This window comes from Vulpes lagopus, chromosome 14 (assembly GCF_018345385.1).
Source record: "Vulpes lagopus strain Blue_001 chromosome 14, ASM1834538v1, whole genome shotgun sequence".
NCBI classification, from domain to species: domain Eukaryota; kingdom Metazoa; phylum Chordata; class Mammalia; order Carnivora; family Canidae; genus Vulpes; species Vulpes lagopus.
In genome coordinates, this window is record NC_054837.1 from 27,563,509 (window position 1) to 27,588,193 (window position 24,685).

General features: G+C 35.6%; 1 protein-coding gene across 8 annotated transcripts in view; it reads left to right on the forward strand.

The window, feature by feature from the left end:
• The window catches only part of ATXN2 (ataxin 2), a 114,690-nt gene that overhangs the window by 59,247 nt on the left and 30,758 nt on the right, over nucleotides 1-24,685 (forward strand). For 7 of the 8 annotated variants that reach the window (XM_041728846.1, XM_041728850.1, XM_041728847.1 and 4 more), the window contains exons 6-14: nucleotides 5,975-6,099; nucleotides 7,973-8,064; nucleotides 8,764-8,961; nucleotides 10,429-10,607; nucleotides 12,434-12,643; nucleotides 15,161-15,343; nucleotides 17,563-17,760; nucleotides 18,149-18,256; nucleotides 18,515-18,585. In XM_041728846.1, coding sequence (XP_041584780.1) covers nucleotides 5,975-6,099; nucleotides 7,973-8,064; nucleotides 8,764-8,961; nucleotides 10,429-10,607; nucleotides 12,434-12,643; nucleotides 15,161-15,343; nucleotides 17,563-17,760; nucleotides 18,149-18,256; nucleotides 18,515-18,585 — 1,364 coding nt within the window. The remainder of the gene's footprint in view (nucleotides 1-5,974; nucleotides 6,100-7,972; nucleotides 8,065-8,763; nucleotides 8,962-10,428; nucleotides 10,608-12,433; nucleotides 12,644-15,160; nucleotides 15,344-17,562; nucleotides 17,761-18,148; nucleotides 18,257-18,514; nucleotides 18,586-24,685) is intronic. The other variant, XM_041728851.1, reaches the window with a different exon arrangement.

Below are 24,685 nucleotides of genomic sequence, written 5' to 3' on the forward strand. Positions count from 1 at the left end.
AATTCCATATGTTATTTAATGTTCATTATATAAGTGTACTCAATCTCTTTCCACCTTTTTCACCCATCCTCCTACCCACCTCCCCTCTGGTAACTGTTTCGGTAGTTAAGAATCTGTGTCTTGATTTCTGTGTGTCTCTCTTTTCTTTCCCCTTTGTTCATTCGTTTTGTTTCTTAAATTCCATGTTTGAGTGAAACCGTATTGGTATTTATCTTTCCCTGATTTATTTCACTTAGCATTATACTCTCTAGCTCCATCCCTGTCATTGCAAATGGCAGGATTTCATTCTTTTTTATGGCTGAATAATAATCCATTGTATGTATACACCACATCTTCTTTATCCATTCATGAATCAGTAGACATGTAGGCTGCTTCCATAATTTGGCTATTATACATAATGCTGCAATAAATAAAATATAAAAGTGCATATATCTTTTAATTTAGTGTTTTCATATTCTTTGGGTAAATATCCAGTAGTGGAATTACTGGATTGTATGGTAATTCTGTTTTTAATTTGTTGGGGAGCCTCCGTACTGTTTTCCACAGTAGCCGCACCAGTTTATCTTCCCACCAACAGTGCACACAAGGGTTAAAAAAAGAAGAAGAAGAAAAGAAAAAACTTTTTAAATGGTATGGGTCCCTGGCTGGCTCAGATGCATGCGACTTGATTTCAAAGTCTTACGTTTGAGCCCCACATTGAGTTTAGAGATCGTTTAAAAAAATAAAGCCGGGGCAGCCTGGGTGGCTCAGCAGTTTAGCGCTACCTTCGGCCCAGGGCATGATCCTGGGGTCCTGGGATCGAGTCGCATGTCGGCTCCCTGCATGGAGCCTGCTTCTACCTCTGCCTGTGTCTCTACCTCTCTCTGTATCTTTGTTTCTCTCTCTCTCTCTCTCTCTGTCTCTCATGAATAAATAAGTAAAATTAAAATAAATAAATAAAATAAAACTGACTGCACAAGGGTTCTTCTATACATCCTTGCCAGTACTTGTTGTTTCTTATGGTTTTGATTTTAGTCATCTTGACGGATGTGAAATGATATCTCATTGTGGTTTTGATTTGTATTTCCCTGATGATGAGTGATACTGAGCATCTATTCATGTCTGTCAGTCATCTGTATGTCTTTTGAGAAATGTCAGTTCATGTTTCCTGCCCATTTTATAATTGAATTTTTTTGGTATTGAGTTGTATAAGTTCTTTATTATTTTGGATACCAACCCTTTATCAGATAGGTCATTTGCAGATATCTTCTCCCATTCAGTAGGTTGTCTTTTAGTTTTGTCTCCTTTGCTCTACAGAAGCTTTTTATTTTGATGTAGTTCCAATAGCTTATTTTTACTTTTATTTCTCTTGCCTCAGGAGACATGTCTAGAAAAATGTTCCTAAAACAAGTGTCAGAGAAATTAGTGCCTGTGCTCTCTTCTAGGATTTTTACGGTTTCAGGTCTCATATTTGGGTCCTTAATCCATTTTGAGTTTATTTTTGTCTATGATGTAAGAAAGAGTTCCAGTTTCATTCCCCATCTTGTTTCTTTATGCTATTCTCTAATATTATTTTTTTTTTAAGATTTATTTATTTGAGAGCGAGCAAGCACGTGTGCATGAGCAGGAAGGAAAGAGGGAGAGTCAGAGAGAGAGAGGCAGAGAGAATCTCAAGCTGACTCCACGCTGAGCACAGAGCCCATTGCAGGGCCTGAGATCATGACCTGAGCTGAAACCAAGAGTCAGCTGCTGAACCTACTGCACCACCCATGCATGCTGAGAAAATACTTTTTAAAGTTTTTGAAAAAAGTCTCAGTATTCTTAATTGATCAAAGCAGAAGGATAACAATGAAATAAGTTTTAAAAAACTGATCTAGAATTTTAGTGTTTGAGAAAAAGGACATTTAATTGAGAGATGAAATGGGCATCTGAGGATTCTGGTGAAGACTTTTCTGGAAACACATTTGAGGGTTTCTGATGCTAAGTCTGATACTGATTTTTAAACTTTTATTTATTTTTATTTATTTAAAATTTTATTTATTGGGGTACCTGGCTGGCTCAGTTGTTGAGTGTCTGCCTTTGGCTCAGGTCACGATCCTGGGGTCCTGGGATTGAGTCCTGCATCAGGTTCCCTGCAGGGAGCCTGCTTCTCTCTCTGCTTATGTCTCTGCCTCTTTCTCTGTCTCTCTCATGAATAAGTAAATAAAATCTTTATTTATTTATTTATTTACTTATTTATTTATTCATTCATTCATTCATTCATTCATTCATTCAGAGAACATGTGCGAGCACATAAGCATAGGAAGAGAAAGAAGCAGGCTTTCCACTGAGCACCCACCCCAATCTATGTAGGGTTTAATCTGAGGACCCTGGAATCATGACCTGAACCACCACTTAACCAATTGAGCCACTCAGGCGCCCCATAAATTTTATTTTTTTGATAATTTTTAAAATTTCATCTAGTTTAACGGCATTTTGTGGTTTTAATAAATTTAAATTTATATTTATTAATGAATAGTATGTTGTCACTAACATTTCACTTATTTTACCACTCTTTTGATCCTTCAAAAAATTCTCAGAGACAACTTTGATTTTTCAGAGTGAAAGAGTTTGGAAAGCTAAGTAGCAGAACATAGATCCAGTTTCCTGGGTATGGGGCCAAGGGATACCCAAGAGAGGTGGTGCTTTGGTTGAAACACTTCTTTCTGATTACCACCAGGTGGCACCACTGACCCAGAGTGACTCAGCCTCTGCCTAGAATCAGAAAGGAAGGTTTTGAGAGCCCATCTGCTGTGGAGGTGGCATTAGGGGGATTTGCAGATGTGTGGGCAGGGGTTACTTGTGTATTCTTTTCCCCTCTAGCCTGTAGATTTTGGTAAACTGAATGTTTATTTATAAGGCAGGGAATGAATCACATGAAGAATTTAAATCTTTATTGTCTTATTTGATCATTTTTATTGTTTTTCTATTTTTCTATATCTGTAGTTCCTTCAGATAACATATTCCTTCAGGTAACATTTTTCTCACAGCCTTTTTGTATTCTTGCAACTTGCTTTTATTAATGCTTATGTTTTTTGCCATGGAGGATAGTGGAAAATTAATATACTCTCACATGGCATTGGAAAGATTTGCATGCAAATTCCCACTATTGCAATTAGATTATAGCCAGTTGACTTTCTAAACTTTGCAGAAATCCTGACTATAACATAGTACTATTTAATACCAGCATTGTTTTTTCAAAAAATCCAAACGTGGAATTTTCAGAACTTTTACAGTATTAGATATTGGTAACAGTGTAGAATGAAATATCCAGGTCTTCCTTCCTCCTAGCTAATAATAATACAGTGTTGATCTGAAATATATTTATGACCAGGGTTTTCCCCAGCATCCTGATGTGATAGCCTCATTTTTGTGCTCACTCTCTGCTTCACATCTTTTTTACATCTTTCCCTGAAGTCTTCACTCATTTTTATTTATTTTTTTAATATTTTATTTATTTTAGAGCATGCATGCGCACAGGCAGCAGGAGTGATAGGCAGAGGGAGAGGGAGAAACAGGCTCTCCACTGAACAGGAAGCCTGACTCCGGGCTCAATCTCAGGACTCCAAGATCATAACCTGAGGCAAAGGCAGACACTTAACCTACTGAGCCACCCAAGTGCCCCTTCATTCATTATTAAAAAGGGTCTTCCTTTGGGAGATGTTTTAAACTAAAGAAATATTCTTTATTAAGAGAGACACACCTTTTGTGTCCTCCGCCCCATTATTGCCTTGAAAGAAAGCTATCATGCTAAGTAACAACATGTGAGTAGTTAATTCCTTTTACAATATTGGCATTGTAAACAGAAATTTAAGATAAAAATGAGGGATTGAAAAATAGAAGTCATTTAATTCTGTCCTGTTAATACAGCCTAAATTGTGATCAGCAGAGTAACACTTGGTTCAGTGAAGTGTTAGATGCTTGCTTTCTCACATTAACTCCCATTCAGGCATCCTTTATTTTATTTAGAATAATAGTGATAAAAATATATTTATCAATTTGAGGACAGTTTGGCTCAGTCCCTGTCTTTCCTAAATACTTGGGCACACACATGCATACACACACTATAGTGAGGAAAAGTTCATTTGTTTGGTTCTGTAAAAATATCTCTTGCTTCTTTGAACTTTATTTCTTGGATAAATAGTATCATCTTTAACATGGGTTTCCATGTAAGTAAATACTTTATTCACTGAAGTAGATGCTTTTCAAAAAAATTAATGTGACTAAAACATGAATAGGATTAGCAGTATAAATTAATAAATGTATCACTTCTTATAGAAGATGACATGACTGGTTTGGAATTTTCCTGTAGTCTAGTTTTCTATTCTAGTTTTGTGAGAAAATGGGGAATTTTGGCATCCTAATGTAAGTTATTATTGATGTTTTCTTGAAGCACTTCACGTTCTTGAAAATAAACAAGACAAAACTAATGTTTACCAAGAATTTGTACAATTAAAGATGATAGTTGCATACCTAAGTCACCTAAATCAAGCACAGTATTGCTTGACTTAGGTAAATGTCATATAACGTCAAGTTCATAGGGCCATTAGTGCTTCCAGCATGAATATGGCATTATGAAGACAACACTGGTCTTTTAGACCTCTTAGAGAGCTTTTCCAAAATGCACTCATCTTCCAGTGGATGGTCCATCCCACCTCCATCTGAGGCCTGGCATTCTTGGGAATCTCCCTTGATATGCTCTTAGGTCTTAGACTTGCTAGCAATGGGAGCTGTGCTGCTGGTAGAGCTAGCAGCTAAGCTCACAGGTACAGTTATGCTTTTATTTCCTGGTTTGCATTTACACACACTCACCCACCCCTAGTTTGGGATAAGGGGAGGTAAGATCTAGTAGGTTTGTAGTGCCCTGCCTAAATTTGCTGGCTTGAATTTCTTACTTAGGTTATCACTTTGGCCCCGAGGGAGACATGACAGAAGTCATAGCAAATTTTAAAATCCCTCTGGAATTGTCTCCATTAGAAGAGACATAGTTGTTGCTTCTTCCTTCCTCCTACTCCTTGGTGGCACCTTATAATATGGGTGAAGGCACAATGACTAGAAGCTAGTATCTTTTGGCAGAGCCAGATCAGCAGAAATATTATTCCCCAGCCCTGTGCTAGGGAATATTTGGTGGGCCCAGCCATTTAAATATAAGCCTGTATCTCCAAAGCATTTTCTAATACTGTCATTGTCCAAGGAGACCTTTACTTACCAGGTCTTAACACTCAACTAGAGAAAAATTTTCTTTGCTGGACAGCAGCTATGAAATAATTCCTGTCAACTGAACATAGTGATGTTCTCACAAGCTACTGCTCCTCGGTAACATTAGAAGAAGACACACTAAGTGACAAAGTGTTGGTGGGAAGTCCAGGTAGATAGACCTGTCACCCTAACCTTTTGGGGACAGGTGACACTGTAGGGCCTGAACTTTGTAAAAGAGTGGCCATAGGGGAAACTGGATTCTGTGACAGGCTTGCTCACTTAGAATGGTTTCAGTTACTAATGGAAGAATATGTTAGGATATTGACCCCTCCATATAGACATGGATTTGGAAAGTTAAAATATCTGCATATGTTTGGCTATAGGAGCTCTGAGCTTATATCTAATTAATGGGTCCTTTAAACAAAAAACGTCCTATTTTAGATGGGTTGATAGAAATTTTCTTTATTGAAGTGTAATTACTTTTAATATAATAGAATTACAAAGTAGTTATTTTTAATATAATGACCGGTGTGAATACATTAAAACATTTCATGTGTCTTAAAATTATGACATACTTTACTGAACGTTTTTTGAATATTATTGTATTAGAAGCATTATACATTTGAATGCATACCATTAGTGATTGTTATACTTTCTTTATCGTAAGTATTTTTAGCATATCTCTGTTGATAATTTATGTATTAGTGTCACCCATTGTCTGGCTGTATGATCTTTCAGCTAAGTCCATCCTTTGCAGATGCTTTTACTGACTCTGCTATCAGTGCTAAAGTAAATGGTGAACACAAAGAAAAGGACCTGGAGCCTTGGGATGCAGGTGAACTCACTACCAGTGAGGAACTGGAGGCTTTGGAAAATGATGTAGTAAGTAAAATCTTTTTGCTTAGTATCAGACTGTGGTCATGTGATGTGGTGTGACATCTTATCATTTGGTTTTAATATAAGTATTTTGTCATCATTGTAGTGAATATATTTAAAGCAGCATTTTTATTGTCTGAATAGAGACCTCCCCCAAGCAGTAAATACAGACAAATCTTCTTTGAGATGCTTATGAATGACTTTTGTGTTTTTAAATCAATCATAATAAGCAACTTACAAATTTAAATTGGGAAGCATGGGAAACTGGTAATATTGGCATATTTTGCTTTGGATACTTTACAGAATAAGGGATCCTAAGGAAAGTGGTATCTTTTTTTTTTTTTTAAGATTTTATTTTTTATTTATGAGAGACAGAGAGAGAGGCAGAGACACAAGCAGGTTCCATGCAGGGAGCCTGACGTGGGACTCGTTCCCGGGTCTCCAGGATCAGGCCCTGGGCTGAAGGTGGCACTAAACCGCTGAGCCACCCGGGTGCCCAAGAAAGTGGTATCTTAATTGTCATACCCAGGTATGACTCTTGGGTTTCTTGTCTGAGGAAGAGGTACTCACTGTTAAGATATGTAGATTACATTAGAAATAAAGCATTAAGTAGATTTCTTGGTCTTAAAGTCAGGATCATTCTCTACAAAAATTTACTATTTCTAAAAGCTTTTTGGTGTATATTATTTTTACTTTTCCCTGAACATATCATCTATAAGTCAAATGCTTTACTAACTATCATTAGGTAAAGACTATCATTAGGATTCTATAAATTATATTTCTAAGTTAGAGATACAGAAAGCAAACTCTCTTGCCTTTAAAAATGAGTGTTTAGGAAGCAAATTATGAATTGGATAAGAATCTTCCATTGAATATTGTGGAGAAGTCTTTATAACAAATCTGTTTTTAATGTTTAAGTCCAGTTATAAAACTGAAAATACATAGGCAACACATCATCATTATTCATTTTCAGACTTGAAAGAATCCGATAAAACCTAATGTGGAGGTTCTCAGGTCTCTGGAGCATATCACCTATGTAGGATATGAAGCAGGTACTCCATTTTTACTGATAGTGAGGTAGATAAATTGATAAGTTGCCAGAGAGCATTCTGGCAACGTTTATAAAGGTTTAAAGCACATCTACGTTTGGTCCAGCAATTCAGTTTCTGAGAATTTATTTTTCTCCTGGTATGTCCATAGGACATGCAAATAATAATGTGTAAGGATTTTTTTTTTTGCATCATTATCTCTGATAGTGAAAAATTGGAAACATTCTGTCCATCATAGGGCATGGATTAAATAGACCTACTGTACCTCCATTCAATTGAAATACGGTATTTCCACTAAAAGGAATGATATTGTGATGTGGAAAGATAGTCAAGACTTACTAAAACAAGAATCAAGTAACAGAACAAGAAGATCCTATTTGTTTTTTGTTTGTTTGTTTTTTGTTTAAAGATTTATTTATTTGAAAGGAGAGGAAGAGAGTGGTGGGGGAGAGGGAGAGGGAGAGAGAAACCCAGGCTGATTCTGCACTGAGCATGAAACCTGACACGGGGCTTGATCTCCCAACCCTGAGATCAGATCTGAGCTGAAACCGAGAAGCTTAGCTGAAGCTTAACTGACTGTACCACTCAGGCACCCCAAGAAGATCTATTTGAATTAAAAATAAAAACTAATTTAACTGATCATGTTCTTAATGTATACATAGAGAACATCTGGAATTATGTCCAGGAAATTAATAGTGATTAACTGAAGTAGCTAGATTTTGCTACTATATATAATAGACATTGTTAATATATTGATTATACTTGAATTAAAGAGGACAAATACTTTGTCATTTTGAAAAATAAACTTTATAAACTTTATTTTCTTCTAGTCTAATGGATGGGATCCCAATGATATGTTTCGGTATAATGAAGAAAATTATGGTGTAGTGTCTACATATGATAGCAGTTTATCTTCATATACGTAAGTTTAAAAAATAGGCTTTTATTTTAGTGCTTTTGTCTTTGATTTTCATCAACTTCTATTAGGATGTTAAATAAATAAATGTTTCTGTTGGATTTTTTTTTTAATTTTACCTTTTTTTTTTAAGAGAGGGACGGGGAGGTGGCAGAAGGGAAGAAGAGAGTCTTAAGCAAGTTCCACATGCATTGTAGAGCCCAACACAGTGCTTGATCTCACAACCCTGAAATTGTGACCTGAACTGAACTCAAAAGTTGGATGCTTAACCACCTGAGCCATTCAGGGTCCCCTCTGTCAGATTTAAAGTTAAACATTATGTGAAAGAATTAATCTTGTTACTGCCTAAGCTGATAAATTCTCATTAGAACAGGGAATAAATGTAGTTTAGTTTACCATTATCCTAATTTTATACTCTAGATAGATTTTGCTTTTGATTTTAAGTTGTAAAAACACCAAATTTGTAAGTGTAGATGTTATGGGGGAATAGTTAATTTAACCAGTTTTGGAAATGTTATATTCCTCTAGGGAAAAGTGAAACAAAAAATTTTCTTGCTTTGATTTGTTCATGAGCAGATCACTGTAACTCTTTAAAATATTTACCAATATTTCGTACTCTAAACTCTCTTAGTAGTTGATTGGGGCAGATACAGACACTGTGATTTTAAAATACTCACTTTGCTTTTTCTTTTCCTCATGTTTCAGGGTACCCTTAGAAAGGGATAATTCAGAAGAATTTTTAAAACGAGAAGCCAGGGCAAACCAGTTAGCAGAAGAAATTGAATCAAGTGCCCAGTACAAAGCCCGGGTGGCCCTGGAAAATGATGATAGGAGTGAAGAAGAAAAATACACAGCCGTTCAGAGAAATTCCAGTGAACGTGAGGGCCACAGCATAAACACTAGGTATTTAAAGGAAATCATGATGCAGTATTTTGGATACACAACTCAAGGTCTGTGTGAGAAGGTGTATTATTATTATTATATTTCATCTTCCTTTAATGTAGCTTAGGTAGAGAATGCAAGTGGAATTGGTTTAAGATTCTACTAAAGAAAAGATTATATTAATTTTGGAAAATATTTTTTGAGCAACAGCTCTATGAAGTCAACTGTTGGAAGTACAATGATGAGCAAGCCAAGGCGTGGAAGAGCTACTTAAAGAAAAACGATCAAATAGGGGAGTGCATAGAACATAATAACAGTTTACTAGGATTTGCTAGATTCGAGGTATGTTCAGAGTGAGAAAGAACTAGCATGTAACCAAAGGGGTCAGAGAAAGTCTCACAGAGGAGGTGACATTTTGTGATAGAATAGTAGCCCCGTCTGCTGTTCAAAAGTAAGAGAGTGTCAGTCATTCTTTGCATGGTGAAAAGACATGTGAAAGAACCTGTCCAACTGAGGATGAGGCTGGTTGTTTCATATGTCTAGAACAGAGTGATGTTGAGGGTACATTGGTGCAGCTGGTGTTAGGAACTGAGATAATGAAGAGCTTGTGTCCTGTTAAAGAGTAGCCTATATAGGCAGGGAATGATGTGAATGAACTCTGGGACATTTGAGAATGGCTGAAACATGGAGACCAGTTAGTGTATTGAAATTCTTAAAAGTGTGAGGACTTGGTAACCATCTAGGCTAGGGCTGGTGATAGAAAGGTTTTAGGAAAAGCAGTGGTGAGCCTGAGGTTTATTTGATAACTAATTTAATTGATATTTGTACTGGTAATGGAGATAGAAAACACAGAGCAAGTTTGAGGGGAGATAGAGTGAGCCCTTTGTTAAATTTATTGCATTTGAGGGGCTTGCAGGTCTTTGATTAATTTATTAATAAACATGTGAGAAACAGCTACATACCTGGTAGAGTAAGATACAAATTCTTTCTTAAAGACACAGCTTAGAGTCTGATGATTTGAATTTAAGTGTTCAGTGGGAGATGTTGAGACTATGGGACTGACATTGTGGATTTAGGATGTGTCAGCATTGCTGATGTTGAATTAAAAAAAAAAAAACAAAAAACCAATGAATAGCCACAAAGAAATCCAAGAGAAAAGAAAGTAGAGAAAGCCAAGGAAAAATAAAATTTCAAAAAGACAGACTATATTTGATAGAAGCAGCCATTTAGAGGCGAAGTAGGATGAGAACACACATCTGTTAAACTTTTTGCTTAGGAGGAGACTCTGACAGAGAAGGGAAAGGTCAGAGGCCACACCTGAGGGTAAGATGGAAGAATAGGGGTGTGTTTGGGAGTGAGACAGTTTGGTTTGGTGTTTAACCTTATAAAAATAACAAGCATTCACTTCTGCCTAAATTACTTTTAGATTTGTTTCATTGGCCTGGTATCTATTAGGATAAAATGATTTAAAGGATCTCTCATTTTCAGGGAAAATAAATATATTCCTCCTGGACAAAGAAATAGAGAAGTCATATCCTGGGGAAGTGGGAGACAGAATTCACCACGTATGGGCCAGCCTGGATCGGGCTCCATGCCATCAAGATCCACCTCTCACACTTCAGATTTCAACCCGAATTCTGGTTCAGACCAAAGAGTAGTTAATGGAGGCAAGTATTTTAACCAAATTTCTCAATGTCCTCAATCAAATATATAGTTTTCTGAATATAAGATTAACATAATTGGTAAGAGCATGCATACTTTCATTGCTTTCTGTGGAGTAGTTTTTACTTCAAAACTATTTAAAATTTGCCTTTGTGGATATCAAATTAGTAAAATTAGTATAAATCATTGGCATATATGATACTGTGATGAAATATGTATTAAGATAAAGTGCTAAATTTAACAGATACTCACTTGACCGAAAAACACTCCACAGGTTAAAGAAATTGGAAACTTTGGGTAGGTTCTCAATTTTAAAAACACTGGATGATAAAGTTACTTAGACATAGTTTATATGGAAAATCCTAGTCTTTGTGAAACAGTGGTTCATATAGATTAATTCTTATTAACTGTTGACACATTAATATTCTGCTTACTTCCAAGAAAGGATTTGAGGTATACAAATACATGTACATACAAGACATGACCAAGAGTCATGTGAGGAAGATGAAGGAAGAAATGTGTTTAAAAAAAAAAAAAAACTCTTAGTCAAAGGGTGGATATTGCAGCTTAGCGTAAGTACAGTGACAGATTTGCATCTTTAGTAGGAAGATATTTTTCTGCTCTGCCTCTAAATCTAAGATTGAATATAGCTTATAGGTCATGGATCCTTTATGTGAGTCAGGAATACTGGACAGTAATACTATCTTATTAACCTAGGGGACAAAGTGAACATTCAGTTTTAGCTGTTTAGGTTCAGAAAGTTAGAAAGGTAGAGAACACTAAGTTTCCAATTTCAGTTATTTCTGTTGAGTCTTTCTCCAGAATTCCTCTCCAAATAAACACTCTTGAGTATTTTCTGTACTTAGTATTGGGGATGAAATTTCTTTGCTCACTGAGTAAAGAATTTTAGTTGTTCATGAACAGAATTTTCAAGTAAAAAACCTGAAGGGGGCTAGGAAATGTATGATACTCAAGTGTGTGGAACCCTATGGAGAGGAGACCTGGACTGTTTCCTGAGATAAGGTAAGTGCTATGTAATGTTACACATAGTGTATCTTGATCTTTGCATATCCATTATTGTCAATTTATTTGGTGATGACTGCTCTATAGTTGCATTGTTTATTAAGCAGTCACTTAAATAAGTGTTCAACTGCATAAATTGCTTAGCAGACCCCCCCCTTTTCTAATTTGATAAGATCAAAATGTTTTTTGAAAAGGTGATGAATATTAGCCTTTGTCACTCCTGTGACTCTAAAAAATAGAAGTAATGTTTTATTTCTACTAAATGGACTTGCTTAATGAGATTTCAAACTGAATTTTACCTTCAAGTATAAACTATATGAAAATCACAGATGGTTATAAAAAAATCAACATTTTTAATGGGATATACTAGTTGCTGTTTATTTTCATGTTTCAAAAGCTAAAACTAATATCGTAAGTAGTCTTATTTCTAAGTTTTGTGATTTATTGTGTGAAATTATCTAGTTTATGTTATATTCCTTTTAATAATTGATTATTGAGAAACAGTTATAGAAGCAGGATTAATAGGCAAAGTCTTAACTGTCTTCTTCAATAGTATGTGTAGATCCTAATTAACCCTTTGGGAACGTGTGTTCATTTAAACAGACTTAATTTTAAGGAGGTTAAAGTAAAATGTGAATTCATGTGAGTTAAGTTATGCTAAAACTTATCACAATTCAAATGACTGTCCTCAAAGGGTTAAAATGTACAAGAAATCATTTTTGTCATTTTACTTTTTTTTCTGTTTACTTTTTTCCCTCATTTTTTTCTTTAGTTTTTATACTTTCCTTCATATCATTTGTTCTGTCAGGTGTTCCCTGGCCATCGCCTTGCCCATCTCCTTCCTCTCGCCCACCTTCTCGCTACCAGTCAGGTCCCAACTCTCTTCCACCTCGGGCAGCCACCCCTACACGGCCGCCCTCCAGGCCCCCCTCGCGGCCATCCAGACCCCCGTCTCACCCCTCTGCTCATGGTTCTCCAGCTCCTGTCTCTACTATGCCTAAACGCATGTCTTCAGAAGGTACAATACCACAATTTGTTCATGTTTTTGTTTGTCTTTGTTTAACTCCTATGTGAGTTTATAATTACAAAATAGTTTCCTCTTCATTATTTAATAACCTATAATTTCCGTGTTTTAACTTTAGTTTATTAAAACTATTTCTATTAACCTTTTGTTCACTAGAGAGAAATTGAATAAATGCTGTGTGAAGCTATGAACTATCTTGGATTATAAGAATGGGAGTTTATCTTTGGTAATAATGATGCTCCTTTACAGCCCCAGAAGGTCTACCTCATGTTTTTGTCCCTCTCAATATACACTATAAACAGTGGTTAATGATAAACAGTGAACTGTGTTCACCTGGTCTTGGACTTACTACAGAACCTATCATTTTACAGCTCCTTGGCCAAGGTACTAGTGAACCTACTTGTTGGCCATAGGCAGTAATGGTGATTTAGGTGTTCTTTTTGAGAGGGACATTCCATATAGCTGCCTTTGTGTGTCTACTCTTAGATTATAATACAGAGATTGGTTTTATATTGGAGGAATTTAAGAAAATTACCTTTGTAATATGTTCTAGTGAAAGTTTTAATCTGAAAGAAGTCCTTGATCATCTAAGATAAAACATTGTTAATAAAAACCATTTGTCCTTGTCAAAAAAAATCCTTTAATTCTCATGCAATGTTTGATGGTAATACCACCATTGATATATATCAAATACATGAAGGTATTATAGAAAGGTCACATTTTAATATAAATGCAGTGCATATGTTAAAAAAGCTACTTCCTGAATGATAAGTCCTTTTAATACTGTCTCAGGGTATTTGTGTTAACATTTTAATCTGATTTGTTCATTAAAATCATAATTGATATAGCTTATGTTGAGACTAAGACCGTTTTCTGGCATAAAGTGCTTCCCTGGAGAAAGCTATGTTGGCTACTTTTCAATAAATTGTTGCCATCTAGGCAGAGGGAGGTCATGTGATCTTGATTAAAGTGGCTAACATTGAACAGCATGTTGCATTGATTTTCAAGGTGACTTCCTTGCTGGAAAGTGCTGGTAATGGTAACCACTAAATTAAAATTTAAAATCTGTTTTAGTATTGGTTGTGGTGCATTGTTTGAACAAAATAGGACTCCTTAGTGAGTATGAATATCTTCACTACAACAAGTTGTAGGCTGCTTATGGATGGACTGTTCACACAGAAGTATACCTTCTGCACATTCAGAGCTGCTACATTATGCAGTCTTTTTAACTAATTTGAATTAAAATGTTTTCCAGTTATGTAGTCAGGTGACACACATTTTTAAAGTGTGAACTTCAAACATAGAACTATTAAATACAATGGTTTTCTGTGTTTAATATAGAAGAGTAATTTGTATTTTACATATTACCAAAAAGAAAGAATTGTTTTTCAAGTTAGAGTTTGATTTCATTGAGCTACACCAATAAGACTTCTTGGTCTTTTTCTCTAAATGAATATAAAAAAATATATATGATGTGTAGATACCCAATTCTTAAGTCATTTTTTTATATAAATCATTTCTTCAGTTGAAAACCAAAATATATAACATTAACATTTCTTTTTAAGATTGTGTCCATAATTAAATTCCTACTGAGGGCACAAGTTTATTTGACATGCTCAAGAGTTTGACTGGAAGGTCAAAATGAGAACCATTGGCTTTGACATTAAGAATGAGTTTTGCTGAATATTAGTACTGCCTGGCTTTTCCACTGAGAGCTGTTTTGTCTACTGATTTCACCTGATTGTTTTGTTCAAATGCAGAGTAACTTTCTCTAGAAATGGAAGTCACTAACATGGTGACAATTAATGATCAAGAATTTTTCACAATTCATGTAGTACAAATTTCTTCTCCAAATATCTATTCTAATCTTTTATGCCTTAACAATAGAATTTTCAGTTTATAGTCTGTTCAGTCTGAGAACTGCTTAGGTGAAGACTGAGACTGAGAAACAGGTGAAGACTGTTTTAAGGCATGGCTTGTAAAATATATTACTATGTTTCAATAGTATAAAAGTATATAGGGATGAATAGTCATTTTGTTTAAAAATTTTTTTCTGACTTTAGAAGTAATATAGAAAATTTGAGGGGAGAAAGCTTAAAGTCTATGGTAAAATAAGGCTTATCCTATTATGTAACCATAACTTCTATTAACAATTGATTACATTTCTTTTTATATGCCCACAAGTAATGGATATAGATGAAACAAATTGCTAAAAAATATTTGTGTTAAAACATACGTTTGATTTCTTAACACCATCTTCATCCCTCTCTTTTTTTAAAAAACAAGGGAAATAATATAAAATTTATTTGTAAAACATTGTCGCATTCCACAAAATAATTCTGAAAGAATATGGCCCCAAATTGGATTTTTTATTTATATTCTTTCTTTTATAACCTAGGAGAAACTAGAGAGTGTGCGTATGTATGTGTGAATGGGCATGTGTACTTAGCAGAAAAGTTGTACTGATGGGACTTTGTAGCATTTATGTGATGTTCATTATTCCTTTCTTAGGGCCTCCAAGGATGTCCCCAAAGGCCCAGCGACACCCTCGAAATCACAGAGTTTCTGCTGGGAGGGGTTCCATTTCCAGTGGCCTAGAATTTGTATCCCATACCCCACCAAGTGAAGCAGCTGCTCCTCCAGCAGCAAGGACTAGTCCCGCAGGGGGCACATGGTCATCAGTGGTCAGCGGGGGTAGGTAACACTTGGCTTGGAGCATAATGACAGTGTTCATTCTATAACTCTGCTGCATGTAAAAAGGGCTGAGCTCAAGCTCTGTTTGAGAAATAATAAGTATATATGTTAAAAGTAGTGGAGTAACCAGGAATTGGGAAACGTATATTTTTTTATTCTGGCATGCACCGCATATTCACCGTGTTTTAGAGAAAACCATGTGTTTGTTTGGAATGTCAGTTTTCTCAATGGATTAGGGTAATTTTTTCCTGTTCTACTTTATGGTCTTATGATAAGATTCATATGAGATTCATAAATTATAAACATACTTCATAGTTTTATAAGTATCACTCAAATATAAAACAAATACAGTATGTAACACCATTTGGACAGACTGTATTTCTTGTCTTAGCAATTTTGTCCATGGATTCATTCCACAAATATTTATTTTGGGTTTACAGTTCTCTATTTCTGTAGCATCTGTATATGGCACTAATTCCTGATTGTATTTGTCTTACAAGGAATATCAAACATACACGAGGGGCCAGTTTTATCTGATTAGACTGAGGACTGTGTTGACAGCAGCTATAAAAGTATAAAGGATATGTAAAAAGATTAACTGTAAGCTCAGTCTAAAACTGCTTCTGCTACTTAATGTTTTGCCTCCATGATAACTGTGGAAAGTTAGGGCATGCAGTGATTTTGGTTTTTTAGTCATAATCTGCCTTAATCAGCACATGGAATCTTTAAAAGAAAAAAGATCTTGGGGGCAGCTTGGGTGGCTCAGTGGTTTAGTGCTGCCTTCAGCCCAGGGCATGACCCTGGAGACCTGGGATCGAGTCCTATGTCAGGCTCCCTGCGAGGAGCCTGCTTCTCCCTCTGCCTGTGTCTCTGCCTCTCTCTCTCTGTGTCTCTCATGAATAAATAAATAAAATCTTAAAAAAAAAAAAAAAGATCTTTAAGCTTAAGCAAAAAATATATCCAATTCTATTAAATTTAGTTGATATATACCATCTTCAAGGAAAACCAAAGGAAATTGGATATTAGATATTATTTTTTTATTATTATTATTATTTTATTAGTATAATCGAATTAGAAATTAGATATAGTTATTAGAAGGAAATAATTCAATTAACAAGAGAATATAATTTCTAAAAATCTTTTCTTGGGGTGCCTGGGTGGCTCAGCAATTTAAGCGCCTGCCTTCGGCCCAGGTTGTAACCCTTGAGTCCTGGGATCGAGTTCCACGTCAGGCTCGCTGCAGGGAACCTGCGTCTTCTGCCTATGTCTCTGTCTCTGTCTCTCTCTCTCTCTCTCTCTCTGTCTCTCATGAATAAATAAACAAAATCTTAAAAAAATATATCTCTTTTTCTTCAATTGTACCATTCATCATCTGACATTACTCAGAGAATCTGGAAATGAATTGTGAGGGTAACAACATAATTATAGAAGTGAAATAATAAAAACTTATTGGAAATACACACAGGATGGTGTTATAGGTTTATTATACTAATTAGAAAAATGACACATGTCAGATGGTTTCCTTCCCCATGATCCTGTGACTTAAAAAAGTAAAGGACCACTAAAATGAAGCAAACGGAACCATTTTCTCTAAGCCTTTGAATCGATTTATAATGGAATAGGAAACCTATTAGATACTTACTTTAGGTCAGGTGGAACATGATTCCTGGTCAATTATCTTCTGCTTTTGGCTAAATTGGTTCTCGGTTTTCTTTGTTATTGTAAAGTGGCTCTTGAAGTCACTAGAAAGAACATACAAGATTGGCTGCAAGCTGCCAAAAGGTATTTGAGTTTATTATTTGAAGAAGAAACAAGCCTATTTCTTTGGGACCCCCCCACCCCACGTCATTATTAAAGAAACATCTCGCTTCTTAGTGGAGAATGTTGCTGTCTTCATCTTAAAAAGTGGTTATTACCTTGTCTTAGCCAGTTTCTAATTTCATTTAAAGTACTGCCTTTTAGAATTAAATCTATTTAGTTACAAGGAAAAACTACAGTTGTACTTAGGTGTTAGTAATTGCTGCCGTTCTTCAGGTATTTGTGTTTTCAATCACCACCATAGTCCCTAAGACTTTAAAAGAAAACAGGCTGATAGGATAAAGAATAATTGGGATGGTGGTTGATTTAGGACTATTTCACCTAGATTTTTCAAAGAAGCCTCTTTGAGGAAGTGACATTTGAGCTGAGAATGTAATGGATAACTTTTTTCTTTTTTCTAGTTCCAAGATTATCCCCTAAAACTCACAGACCCAGGTCTCCCAGACAGAACAGTATTGGAAATAATCCTGGTGGGCCTGTTCTTGCTTCTCCTCAAGCTGGTATTATTCCAGCTGAAGCTGTTGCTATGCCTGTTCCAGCTGCATCTCCTACGCCTGCCAGTCCTGCATCCAACAGAGCTGTTACCCCATCGATTGAGGGTATGTAAGAAAGGGCTTCCAGCTCCATATCATTTGTGAACTTGAGTGTTAGAGTTTAATGTTAATTATATGAAAAATGCTATGTTTATTTATAGGTATATATTTGAGTATACATTTAAAATTTTGTAAATGAAGTTAGTTTTTATATCCTACTAATTTCATATATGTTACTCTTGAATGTCTGTTAAGAGAGTTAACATTCTAAGTAGTAAATATCAGTATAAAGTTACTGGTGTTTCAAATGTCTGCAAAAGAGAAAAGCTTCTGGTTAAATGTAAATGTTTATTTCCAAAAACTGTAAGAAATAAAAATTGTTGAATATTTTCCCATTTTACTTAAAAAATATATATATACATATATATATATATATATATATTTTTTTTTTTAGCTAAAGATTCCAGGCTTCAAGATCAGAGGCAGAACTCTCCTGCAGGGAATAAAGAAAATATGAAGCCCAATGAGACATCACCTAGCTTCTCAAAGACTGAAAATAAAGGTTAGAGCTTTAAAAAGTCTTTCAGTATAATTGTGGAAATAGGAAGGAGATGTCTAAACTCATGCCCAGTACAGCTTGTTTTTGGTTAACACTTTTTCTTAGGATTGTGCATATTTAAATGCACAATTTGACAGATATCAAAAACTGTAATTAATATATTGAATAAAAGCTTATTTTCATTTCTAATATCTCATCCTAAAAGAATTTTAAGTTAAAGATTTACAATAAGTTTATATCTAACAGTTCATAATTTTGCAGGTATATCACCAATTGTTTCTGAACATAGAAAACAGATTGATGACTTAAAGAAGTTTAAGAATGATTTTAGGGTAAGTTGCTATTGTTTAATGAATTAGAATTTTAAAAATGAATATTAAACATGAATTTTCAGAATTTTAAAATCCTTCATTTACAAAAACGCATTATATACACATCCAGAAACATTGAACCATGTCCATAGAAAGCTAACCACTCTTGAAGTTCTTTACCTGTGCTTTTTACTTACCTTATTTTTAGGGAGAGAACATGGGAGGGGGGAGAGGGATAAAAGGAGAGGGAGAGAAGACTCTCAAGTAGACTACAGGCTGAGCACAGAGCCTGATGCAAGACTCAGTCTCATGACCCTGAGATCATGACTGGAGCCAAATCAAGAGTCATTTGCTTAATGGACTGAGCCACCTAGGTGCCCCTGTCTGTACTTTCAGTAGGTGAAATCATGAGCTTTGAGAACTATACAGATATCAAATGAAAGAGAATTTTTGACTTTTGAAGCCAATCATAGCATAAGTTATTATTCGGTGCTCATTTGATTGCTTTATTCATTGAAGAGTACAGCAAAGCCAAGGCATTATCTGATGGGGCCAATGGAAGATGTACTGGACCCCAATGTTCTAAGGTAGTTGCAGATTTACACTTTGTGCACAAGTGTACTGTGGTAGAAATTGGTCTCTAATATCATTTCTGTCTTAAGTTTTGCTGAACTTACTCTAATCTCTCTTGGGTGACCATTGCATTCTTTCGCACAATGTTTATTATAATACACCTTGCATATCAAGTCATATTTTGGGACCAATTCAAGAAGTCTTCCTGAAACTTAATTTCTTAGGAAAAGATCTGATTATCAGTCTTTGAGAAAATGGCTGACTTAAGAGATGAATCAAATGCAAAAGGCAGCCTTTTCGTAGCCTGTGTTAGCTTTCTAAAACTTTTAATAATTTTTTTTGCTGATAGCTTCATATTTATTGGCACCATGAAAAATATTATATATCATACTTTATCACAACTTATCTATTCGACTTAATGCTGTTAGTGGTTGTGAATTTAAATTTTAATTTTTTAAGCCATAGTTAATCCATGGACATGACAGAATTATTTCTGAATGCCCAGATACTCAGTTTAATATGTCATGCACCCCAACACAATTAAAGGCCTCCTGTGTATTTGGCCTTCTCAGATGCATCCCCTGGCAGAGGGAAGAGTTTGCAGTTCTTTACACTGCATCTGAATATCTTCTTAAGGATTAGGTGATATTTTGCATGATCTTCCATTTGATGTAAATGAGCTCATGCTATAGTTATTGCCCATTTCTTTTTATTTTCTCAGCATTGTTTTTTACAGTCAAGCATTCAGTCCCTTACATTGAATTTATTATGTTATGAAGGAAAGAAAACTTTTTACTTTGAAGCATGAGTTAGTATATTTCTTATAGCAGTCTTATTGAGATATAATTTACATGTCATATAATTTAGCCATAAAAGTGTGTACAATTCAGTAGCTATTAGTTTATTCACAGAATTATACAGTCATTACCACAGTCAACTTTAGAACATTTTCTTCACCTCCAAAAGAAACTCCATACCCCTTATGAGTCACATTGATCTTTTGCTTTCAAACACACACCCTCCCTGTACCCCCCCCCCCCCAATCCCCTTTACCTAGGTTCTAAACAGTCTACTTTCTTTCTCTATATGGTTGCCTGTTCTGGACATTTCATATGAATGGAAGCATGTAATATGAGGCCTTTTGTGTCTGGCTTCTTTCACTTAATATAATGCTTTCATTATTATTTTTTAATTATTTATTTTAAGGGTACCTGTATGGCTCAGTCAGTTAAGCATTAAGTACTTCATTGTTTTTTTGTTTCTTTGTTTTTTGAGATTCATTTTGTTTATTTTAGGGGCACCTGGATGGGTCAGTCGGTTAAGCATCTTCATGATCCCAGGGTCCTGGGATCAAGCCTCACATCAGGCTCCCTGCCATGCTTCTTCCTCTGCCACTTGCCCTGCTTTGCGCTCTCTCTCTCTCTCAAATAAGTAAATAAAATCTTAACAAAAAAAAAATTATTTGAGAGTGTGTGTGCGAGCAAGGGGTGGGACAGAGAGAGAGGGAGAGAGAATCTCACAGATTCCCCAGTCAGCAGAGAGCCTGACATGGGGCTTGATTACACAACCCTGAGATCAAGACCTGAGTTGAAACCCAAAAGTTGGTCACCTGAGTGCATTTCTCTTGGGTATATATACATAAGAGTGGAACTTCTGGGTCCTATGGTAACACTGTCTTTAACCTTTTGAGAAAAACTCCAGGCTGTTTGCCAAAGCATCTGCAGTATTATATGTTTCCACCAGCAGCATACAAGGATTTCTGCTTCTCCACCAAAACTCGTTACTGTTTTTGTTATTATAGTCATCCTTGCGGTATCTCACTGTAATTTTGATTTGCATTTCTCTGATGGCTAATGATGTTGAGCATCTTTTTATGTGTTCATTAGCCATTTGTAAATCTTTTTTTAGAGAAATGTCTGTTCAGGTCCTTTGCCCATTTAAAAACTGAGTTGTCTTATTATAAGACTTCTGTATATATTCTGTGTACAAGTCTTACATGGAATACATGGTTTGCAAATTTTTTCTACCATTATGTAGGTTGTCTTTTTACTTTGTTAATGTTTGTTCATAGTGTTCTTATGAGAATTAAATGAGATATTATTGTAAAGCATTTAATATAGTACATGACACATAGTATGTATACATGACACATAGTATGTATTCAAAATATTAATTCCTATGTACATACTCTGATGTTTTACTGGCAATCAACATTTTCTTGTTCTGTAAGTCACATAAGAATTTCGGTTTTCCCTTTAAATGTCTATACTACCCAAAGCAACTTACAGATTAATGCAGTCCCTATCAAAATTGCAATGACATTTTTCATAGAAATAGAACCAACAATCCTAGAAATTATGTGTTACTACAGATTTCAAATAGCCAAAGCAATCTTGAGAAAGAAGAGAAAAGCTGGAGGCATATCATGCTCCCTGATTTGAAACTATATATAAAGCTGCAGTAATAAATAAAAGGATGTTCTTGGCATGAGAATAAACACATAGGTCAATTATACAAAACAGTCCAGAAATAAACCCATACATGTATGGTCAATTAATTTATGACAGAGGAGCCAGGAATATAGAATGAGAAAGGGAGGGGCACCTGGGTGGCTCAGTTGGTGAAGCATCCAACTATTGATTTCGACTCAGGTTGTGATTTCAGGATCCTAGGATCAAGCCTCATGTCGGGCCCCATGCTAATCAGGGAGTCTGCTTCTCTCTCTGCCCCTCCTCCCATTTGTGCATGTATGCATGTATGCTCTCTCTCTGTGTGTGTGTCTCTGTCTCTCTCAAAATCTTCAAAAAAAAAAAAGAAAAGAAAAGAATGGAGAAGGGACAGTCACCTCTTTAAATGGTGTTGGGAAAACTGGACAGTCACATTTAAAAGTATGAAACTGGGTCACCTAAGTGGCTCGGTTAAGAATCTGACTCTTGATTCCAGCTCCGGTCATGATCTCAGGGTCATGAGATTGAGCCCTCTGCACTGGCTCTGTACTCAGTGCAGAGTCTGCTTGGGATTCTCTCTCTCCCTCTACCTCTGCCCCTCCTCTTGCTCTCATTTGTATGCTCTCTCTCTAAATTTTAAAATAAATAGAAAAGAATGAAACTGGACCACCTTATACTACACACAATAATTAACTCAAAATGGATTAAAGACTTTGAAAACTCCTACAGGGAAATAGAAGCAGTAAGTTCCTTCATACTGGCAATGATTGGCATTGATATTTTTATTTGACATCACAAGTAAAAGTAATGAGCAAAAATAATGCACAGCAAAGAAAACCAACAAAATGAAAAGGAACCTACTGCCTGTAGAAAATATTTGCAAATCACATAACTGATAAGGAGTAAATATCAAACATACATAAAGAACTCCTACAAATCTGTAACAAAAAAAAAAAAAAAAGAAGTAGAAGAAAGAAACATCAAAAAATGGCAGGGGATGTAAACAAACACTTTTCCAAAGAAGACATAACAGCTGGCCAACAGGTAGCTCACTAATCACCAGGGAAATGCAAATCAAAACCACAATGAAATACCACCTTTAGAATGGCTGTTACCAAAATAATAAGAAAATAACACTGGCCAAGATAGACACTTTTGGTAGAAACATAAAGTGGTACAGCTGCTAAGGAAAACCGTATAGAGATTCCTCAAAAATTAAAAAATTAAAAATAGAACTACCATACTATCTAGGAGTTCCATTTCTGGGTATTTATACAAAGGAAATGAAAATAGTAGCTCAAAAAGATAACTATGCCTCTATGTTCATTGCAGCATTATATGTAGTAGCCAAGACATGGAAACAGCCTAGGTGTCTGTTGATGGGTGAATGAATAAACAAAATTGTATATGTATATATACACATCACATGTACACATGTGCATATGTATCTGTATAAATACACATGTGCACATGGGTACGTACACACACACATATATATGGGAATATTGAAGCATAAAAAGGAAATAGATCCTGTTATTTGCGACGTTGATGGACCTTGAGGGCATTATGCTAAGTGGAATAAGACTAAGACAAAGAATTGCATTAATCTCACTTATGTGTTCTCAATGTAAGAAAAAATTGGCAACTGCAGTTATGGCTGTTAACTAGACATTATCTTGCGATATATATATATATATTAAATGATTGTGGTGTACACCCGAAACAAATAAATTTATACATCAATTATTTTTCAAGAGAAATGGCTCAATTTTTGAAAAAAAAAAAAACAAAAAACCTTAGTTTTACTTAGGTTTACTTAGTATACTGCAGATAGGAAATATAGCAGAATGCTGAAAAGCATGAATTGTGCCATAGTTTATCCATTTGTAAAGTGGTGTCTATATCACAAAGATCTGTTTTAGCATCTAAATGAATGAGTTTATAAATCATTTAGAACAATGTCCAACCCATAGTGAGTACTTTAGTTATGTTTTCCATTTTATGAATAATATATTTTTAAAAGTCCCATTTTTGCCTCATCGCAAAGATTCTTGTAAATACTCAAATCTTAGTATACAGTTCATCTGTTACGTAGATAGTTCCTGCTAAAGGAACATTGTTTGATGTGAACAAATGCCAGCTTCAACATTAAATGCCTAGAGGGTGACTTAAGTTGCCTCTGGGTCCAAATAAATGATCAGTCACCTTTTGCCATGAGCTGCTTGTGGATTCTGTAACTATATTGGTGATGCACTGAAGCTTGAGATGCTCCCTTGATGCATAATGCCTCTTGCCCAGATGCCAAGGGCCTCAGTAGTGACACTTTGTCATAGGTTTGCCTGTCCTGAGCCTGGAGAGATCATTTCTGTCCAGCCCTTGCAGTCCCTTCTTGCTGCCTAGAGCTGTGCTGTATTCTCTCATTGCCACTTTGGCTGCTTCTCCTTTTCTTTTTCCTTTTCCTTTTTTTTCTTATCATTTCCTTCAGCTGTTACTCTTTTCTTTCTTTGGGATAGGGCATCTTAAATCATCTTCAGACAGTAGTAGCATTGATTGCTTCTGGCCTGCAAACCTAAAAACCCCAGCACTTACTTTCCTAACATCTTTGCCTTCTACCCTTCTGCATGGTGCTTGTGTTTTACACTCCTTCTTTGCAGGGTAGAAGGTCTAATTGTCCAACCTGTCTAGTTCAGTGTCCCTCTGAATCCCCATACTTCTGACTTGCCAGCTCACTAGTTCTTCAGTCCAGGTCCAGGTCTTAGTCCATTAGTGTTTTTCTGTTTCACAGTGGGGCCATCTTTTCCCTTTCTCTTGGGTTTTTAAACATCTTGTTTCTTTAGCTTAGACAATTCTGTTTTCCAAACTACCCCCCCGCCACCAACCCAGCCTTTTATACCTTAGATGAGATGACACTTCCATTGAGAAACCACCTTTTTCTATAAACTGCTTTTCCTTTAGGATCCCATAACATTTACTACATTTTGTTATGTATCTGATCTTATCCAGATGGTAAGCTTTGTGAGGATAGGAATTATTCCATAATTTCCATACCAGCAGGTACAATTTCTGACACATCTGGGTAGTAAATATTTAACTTTTGAGAT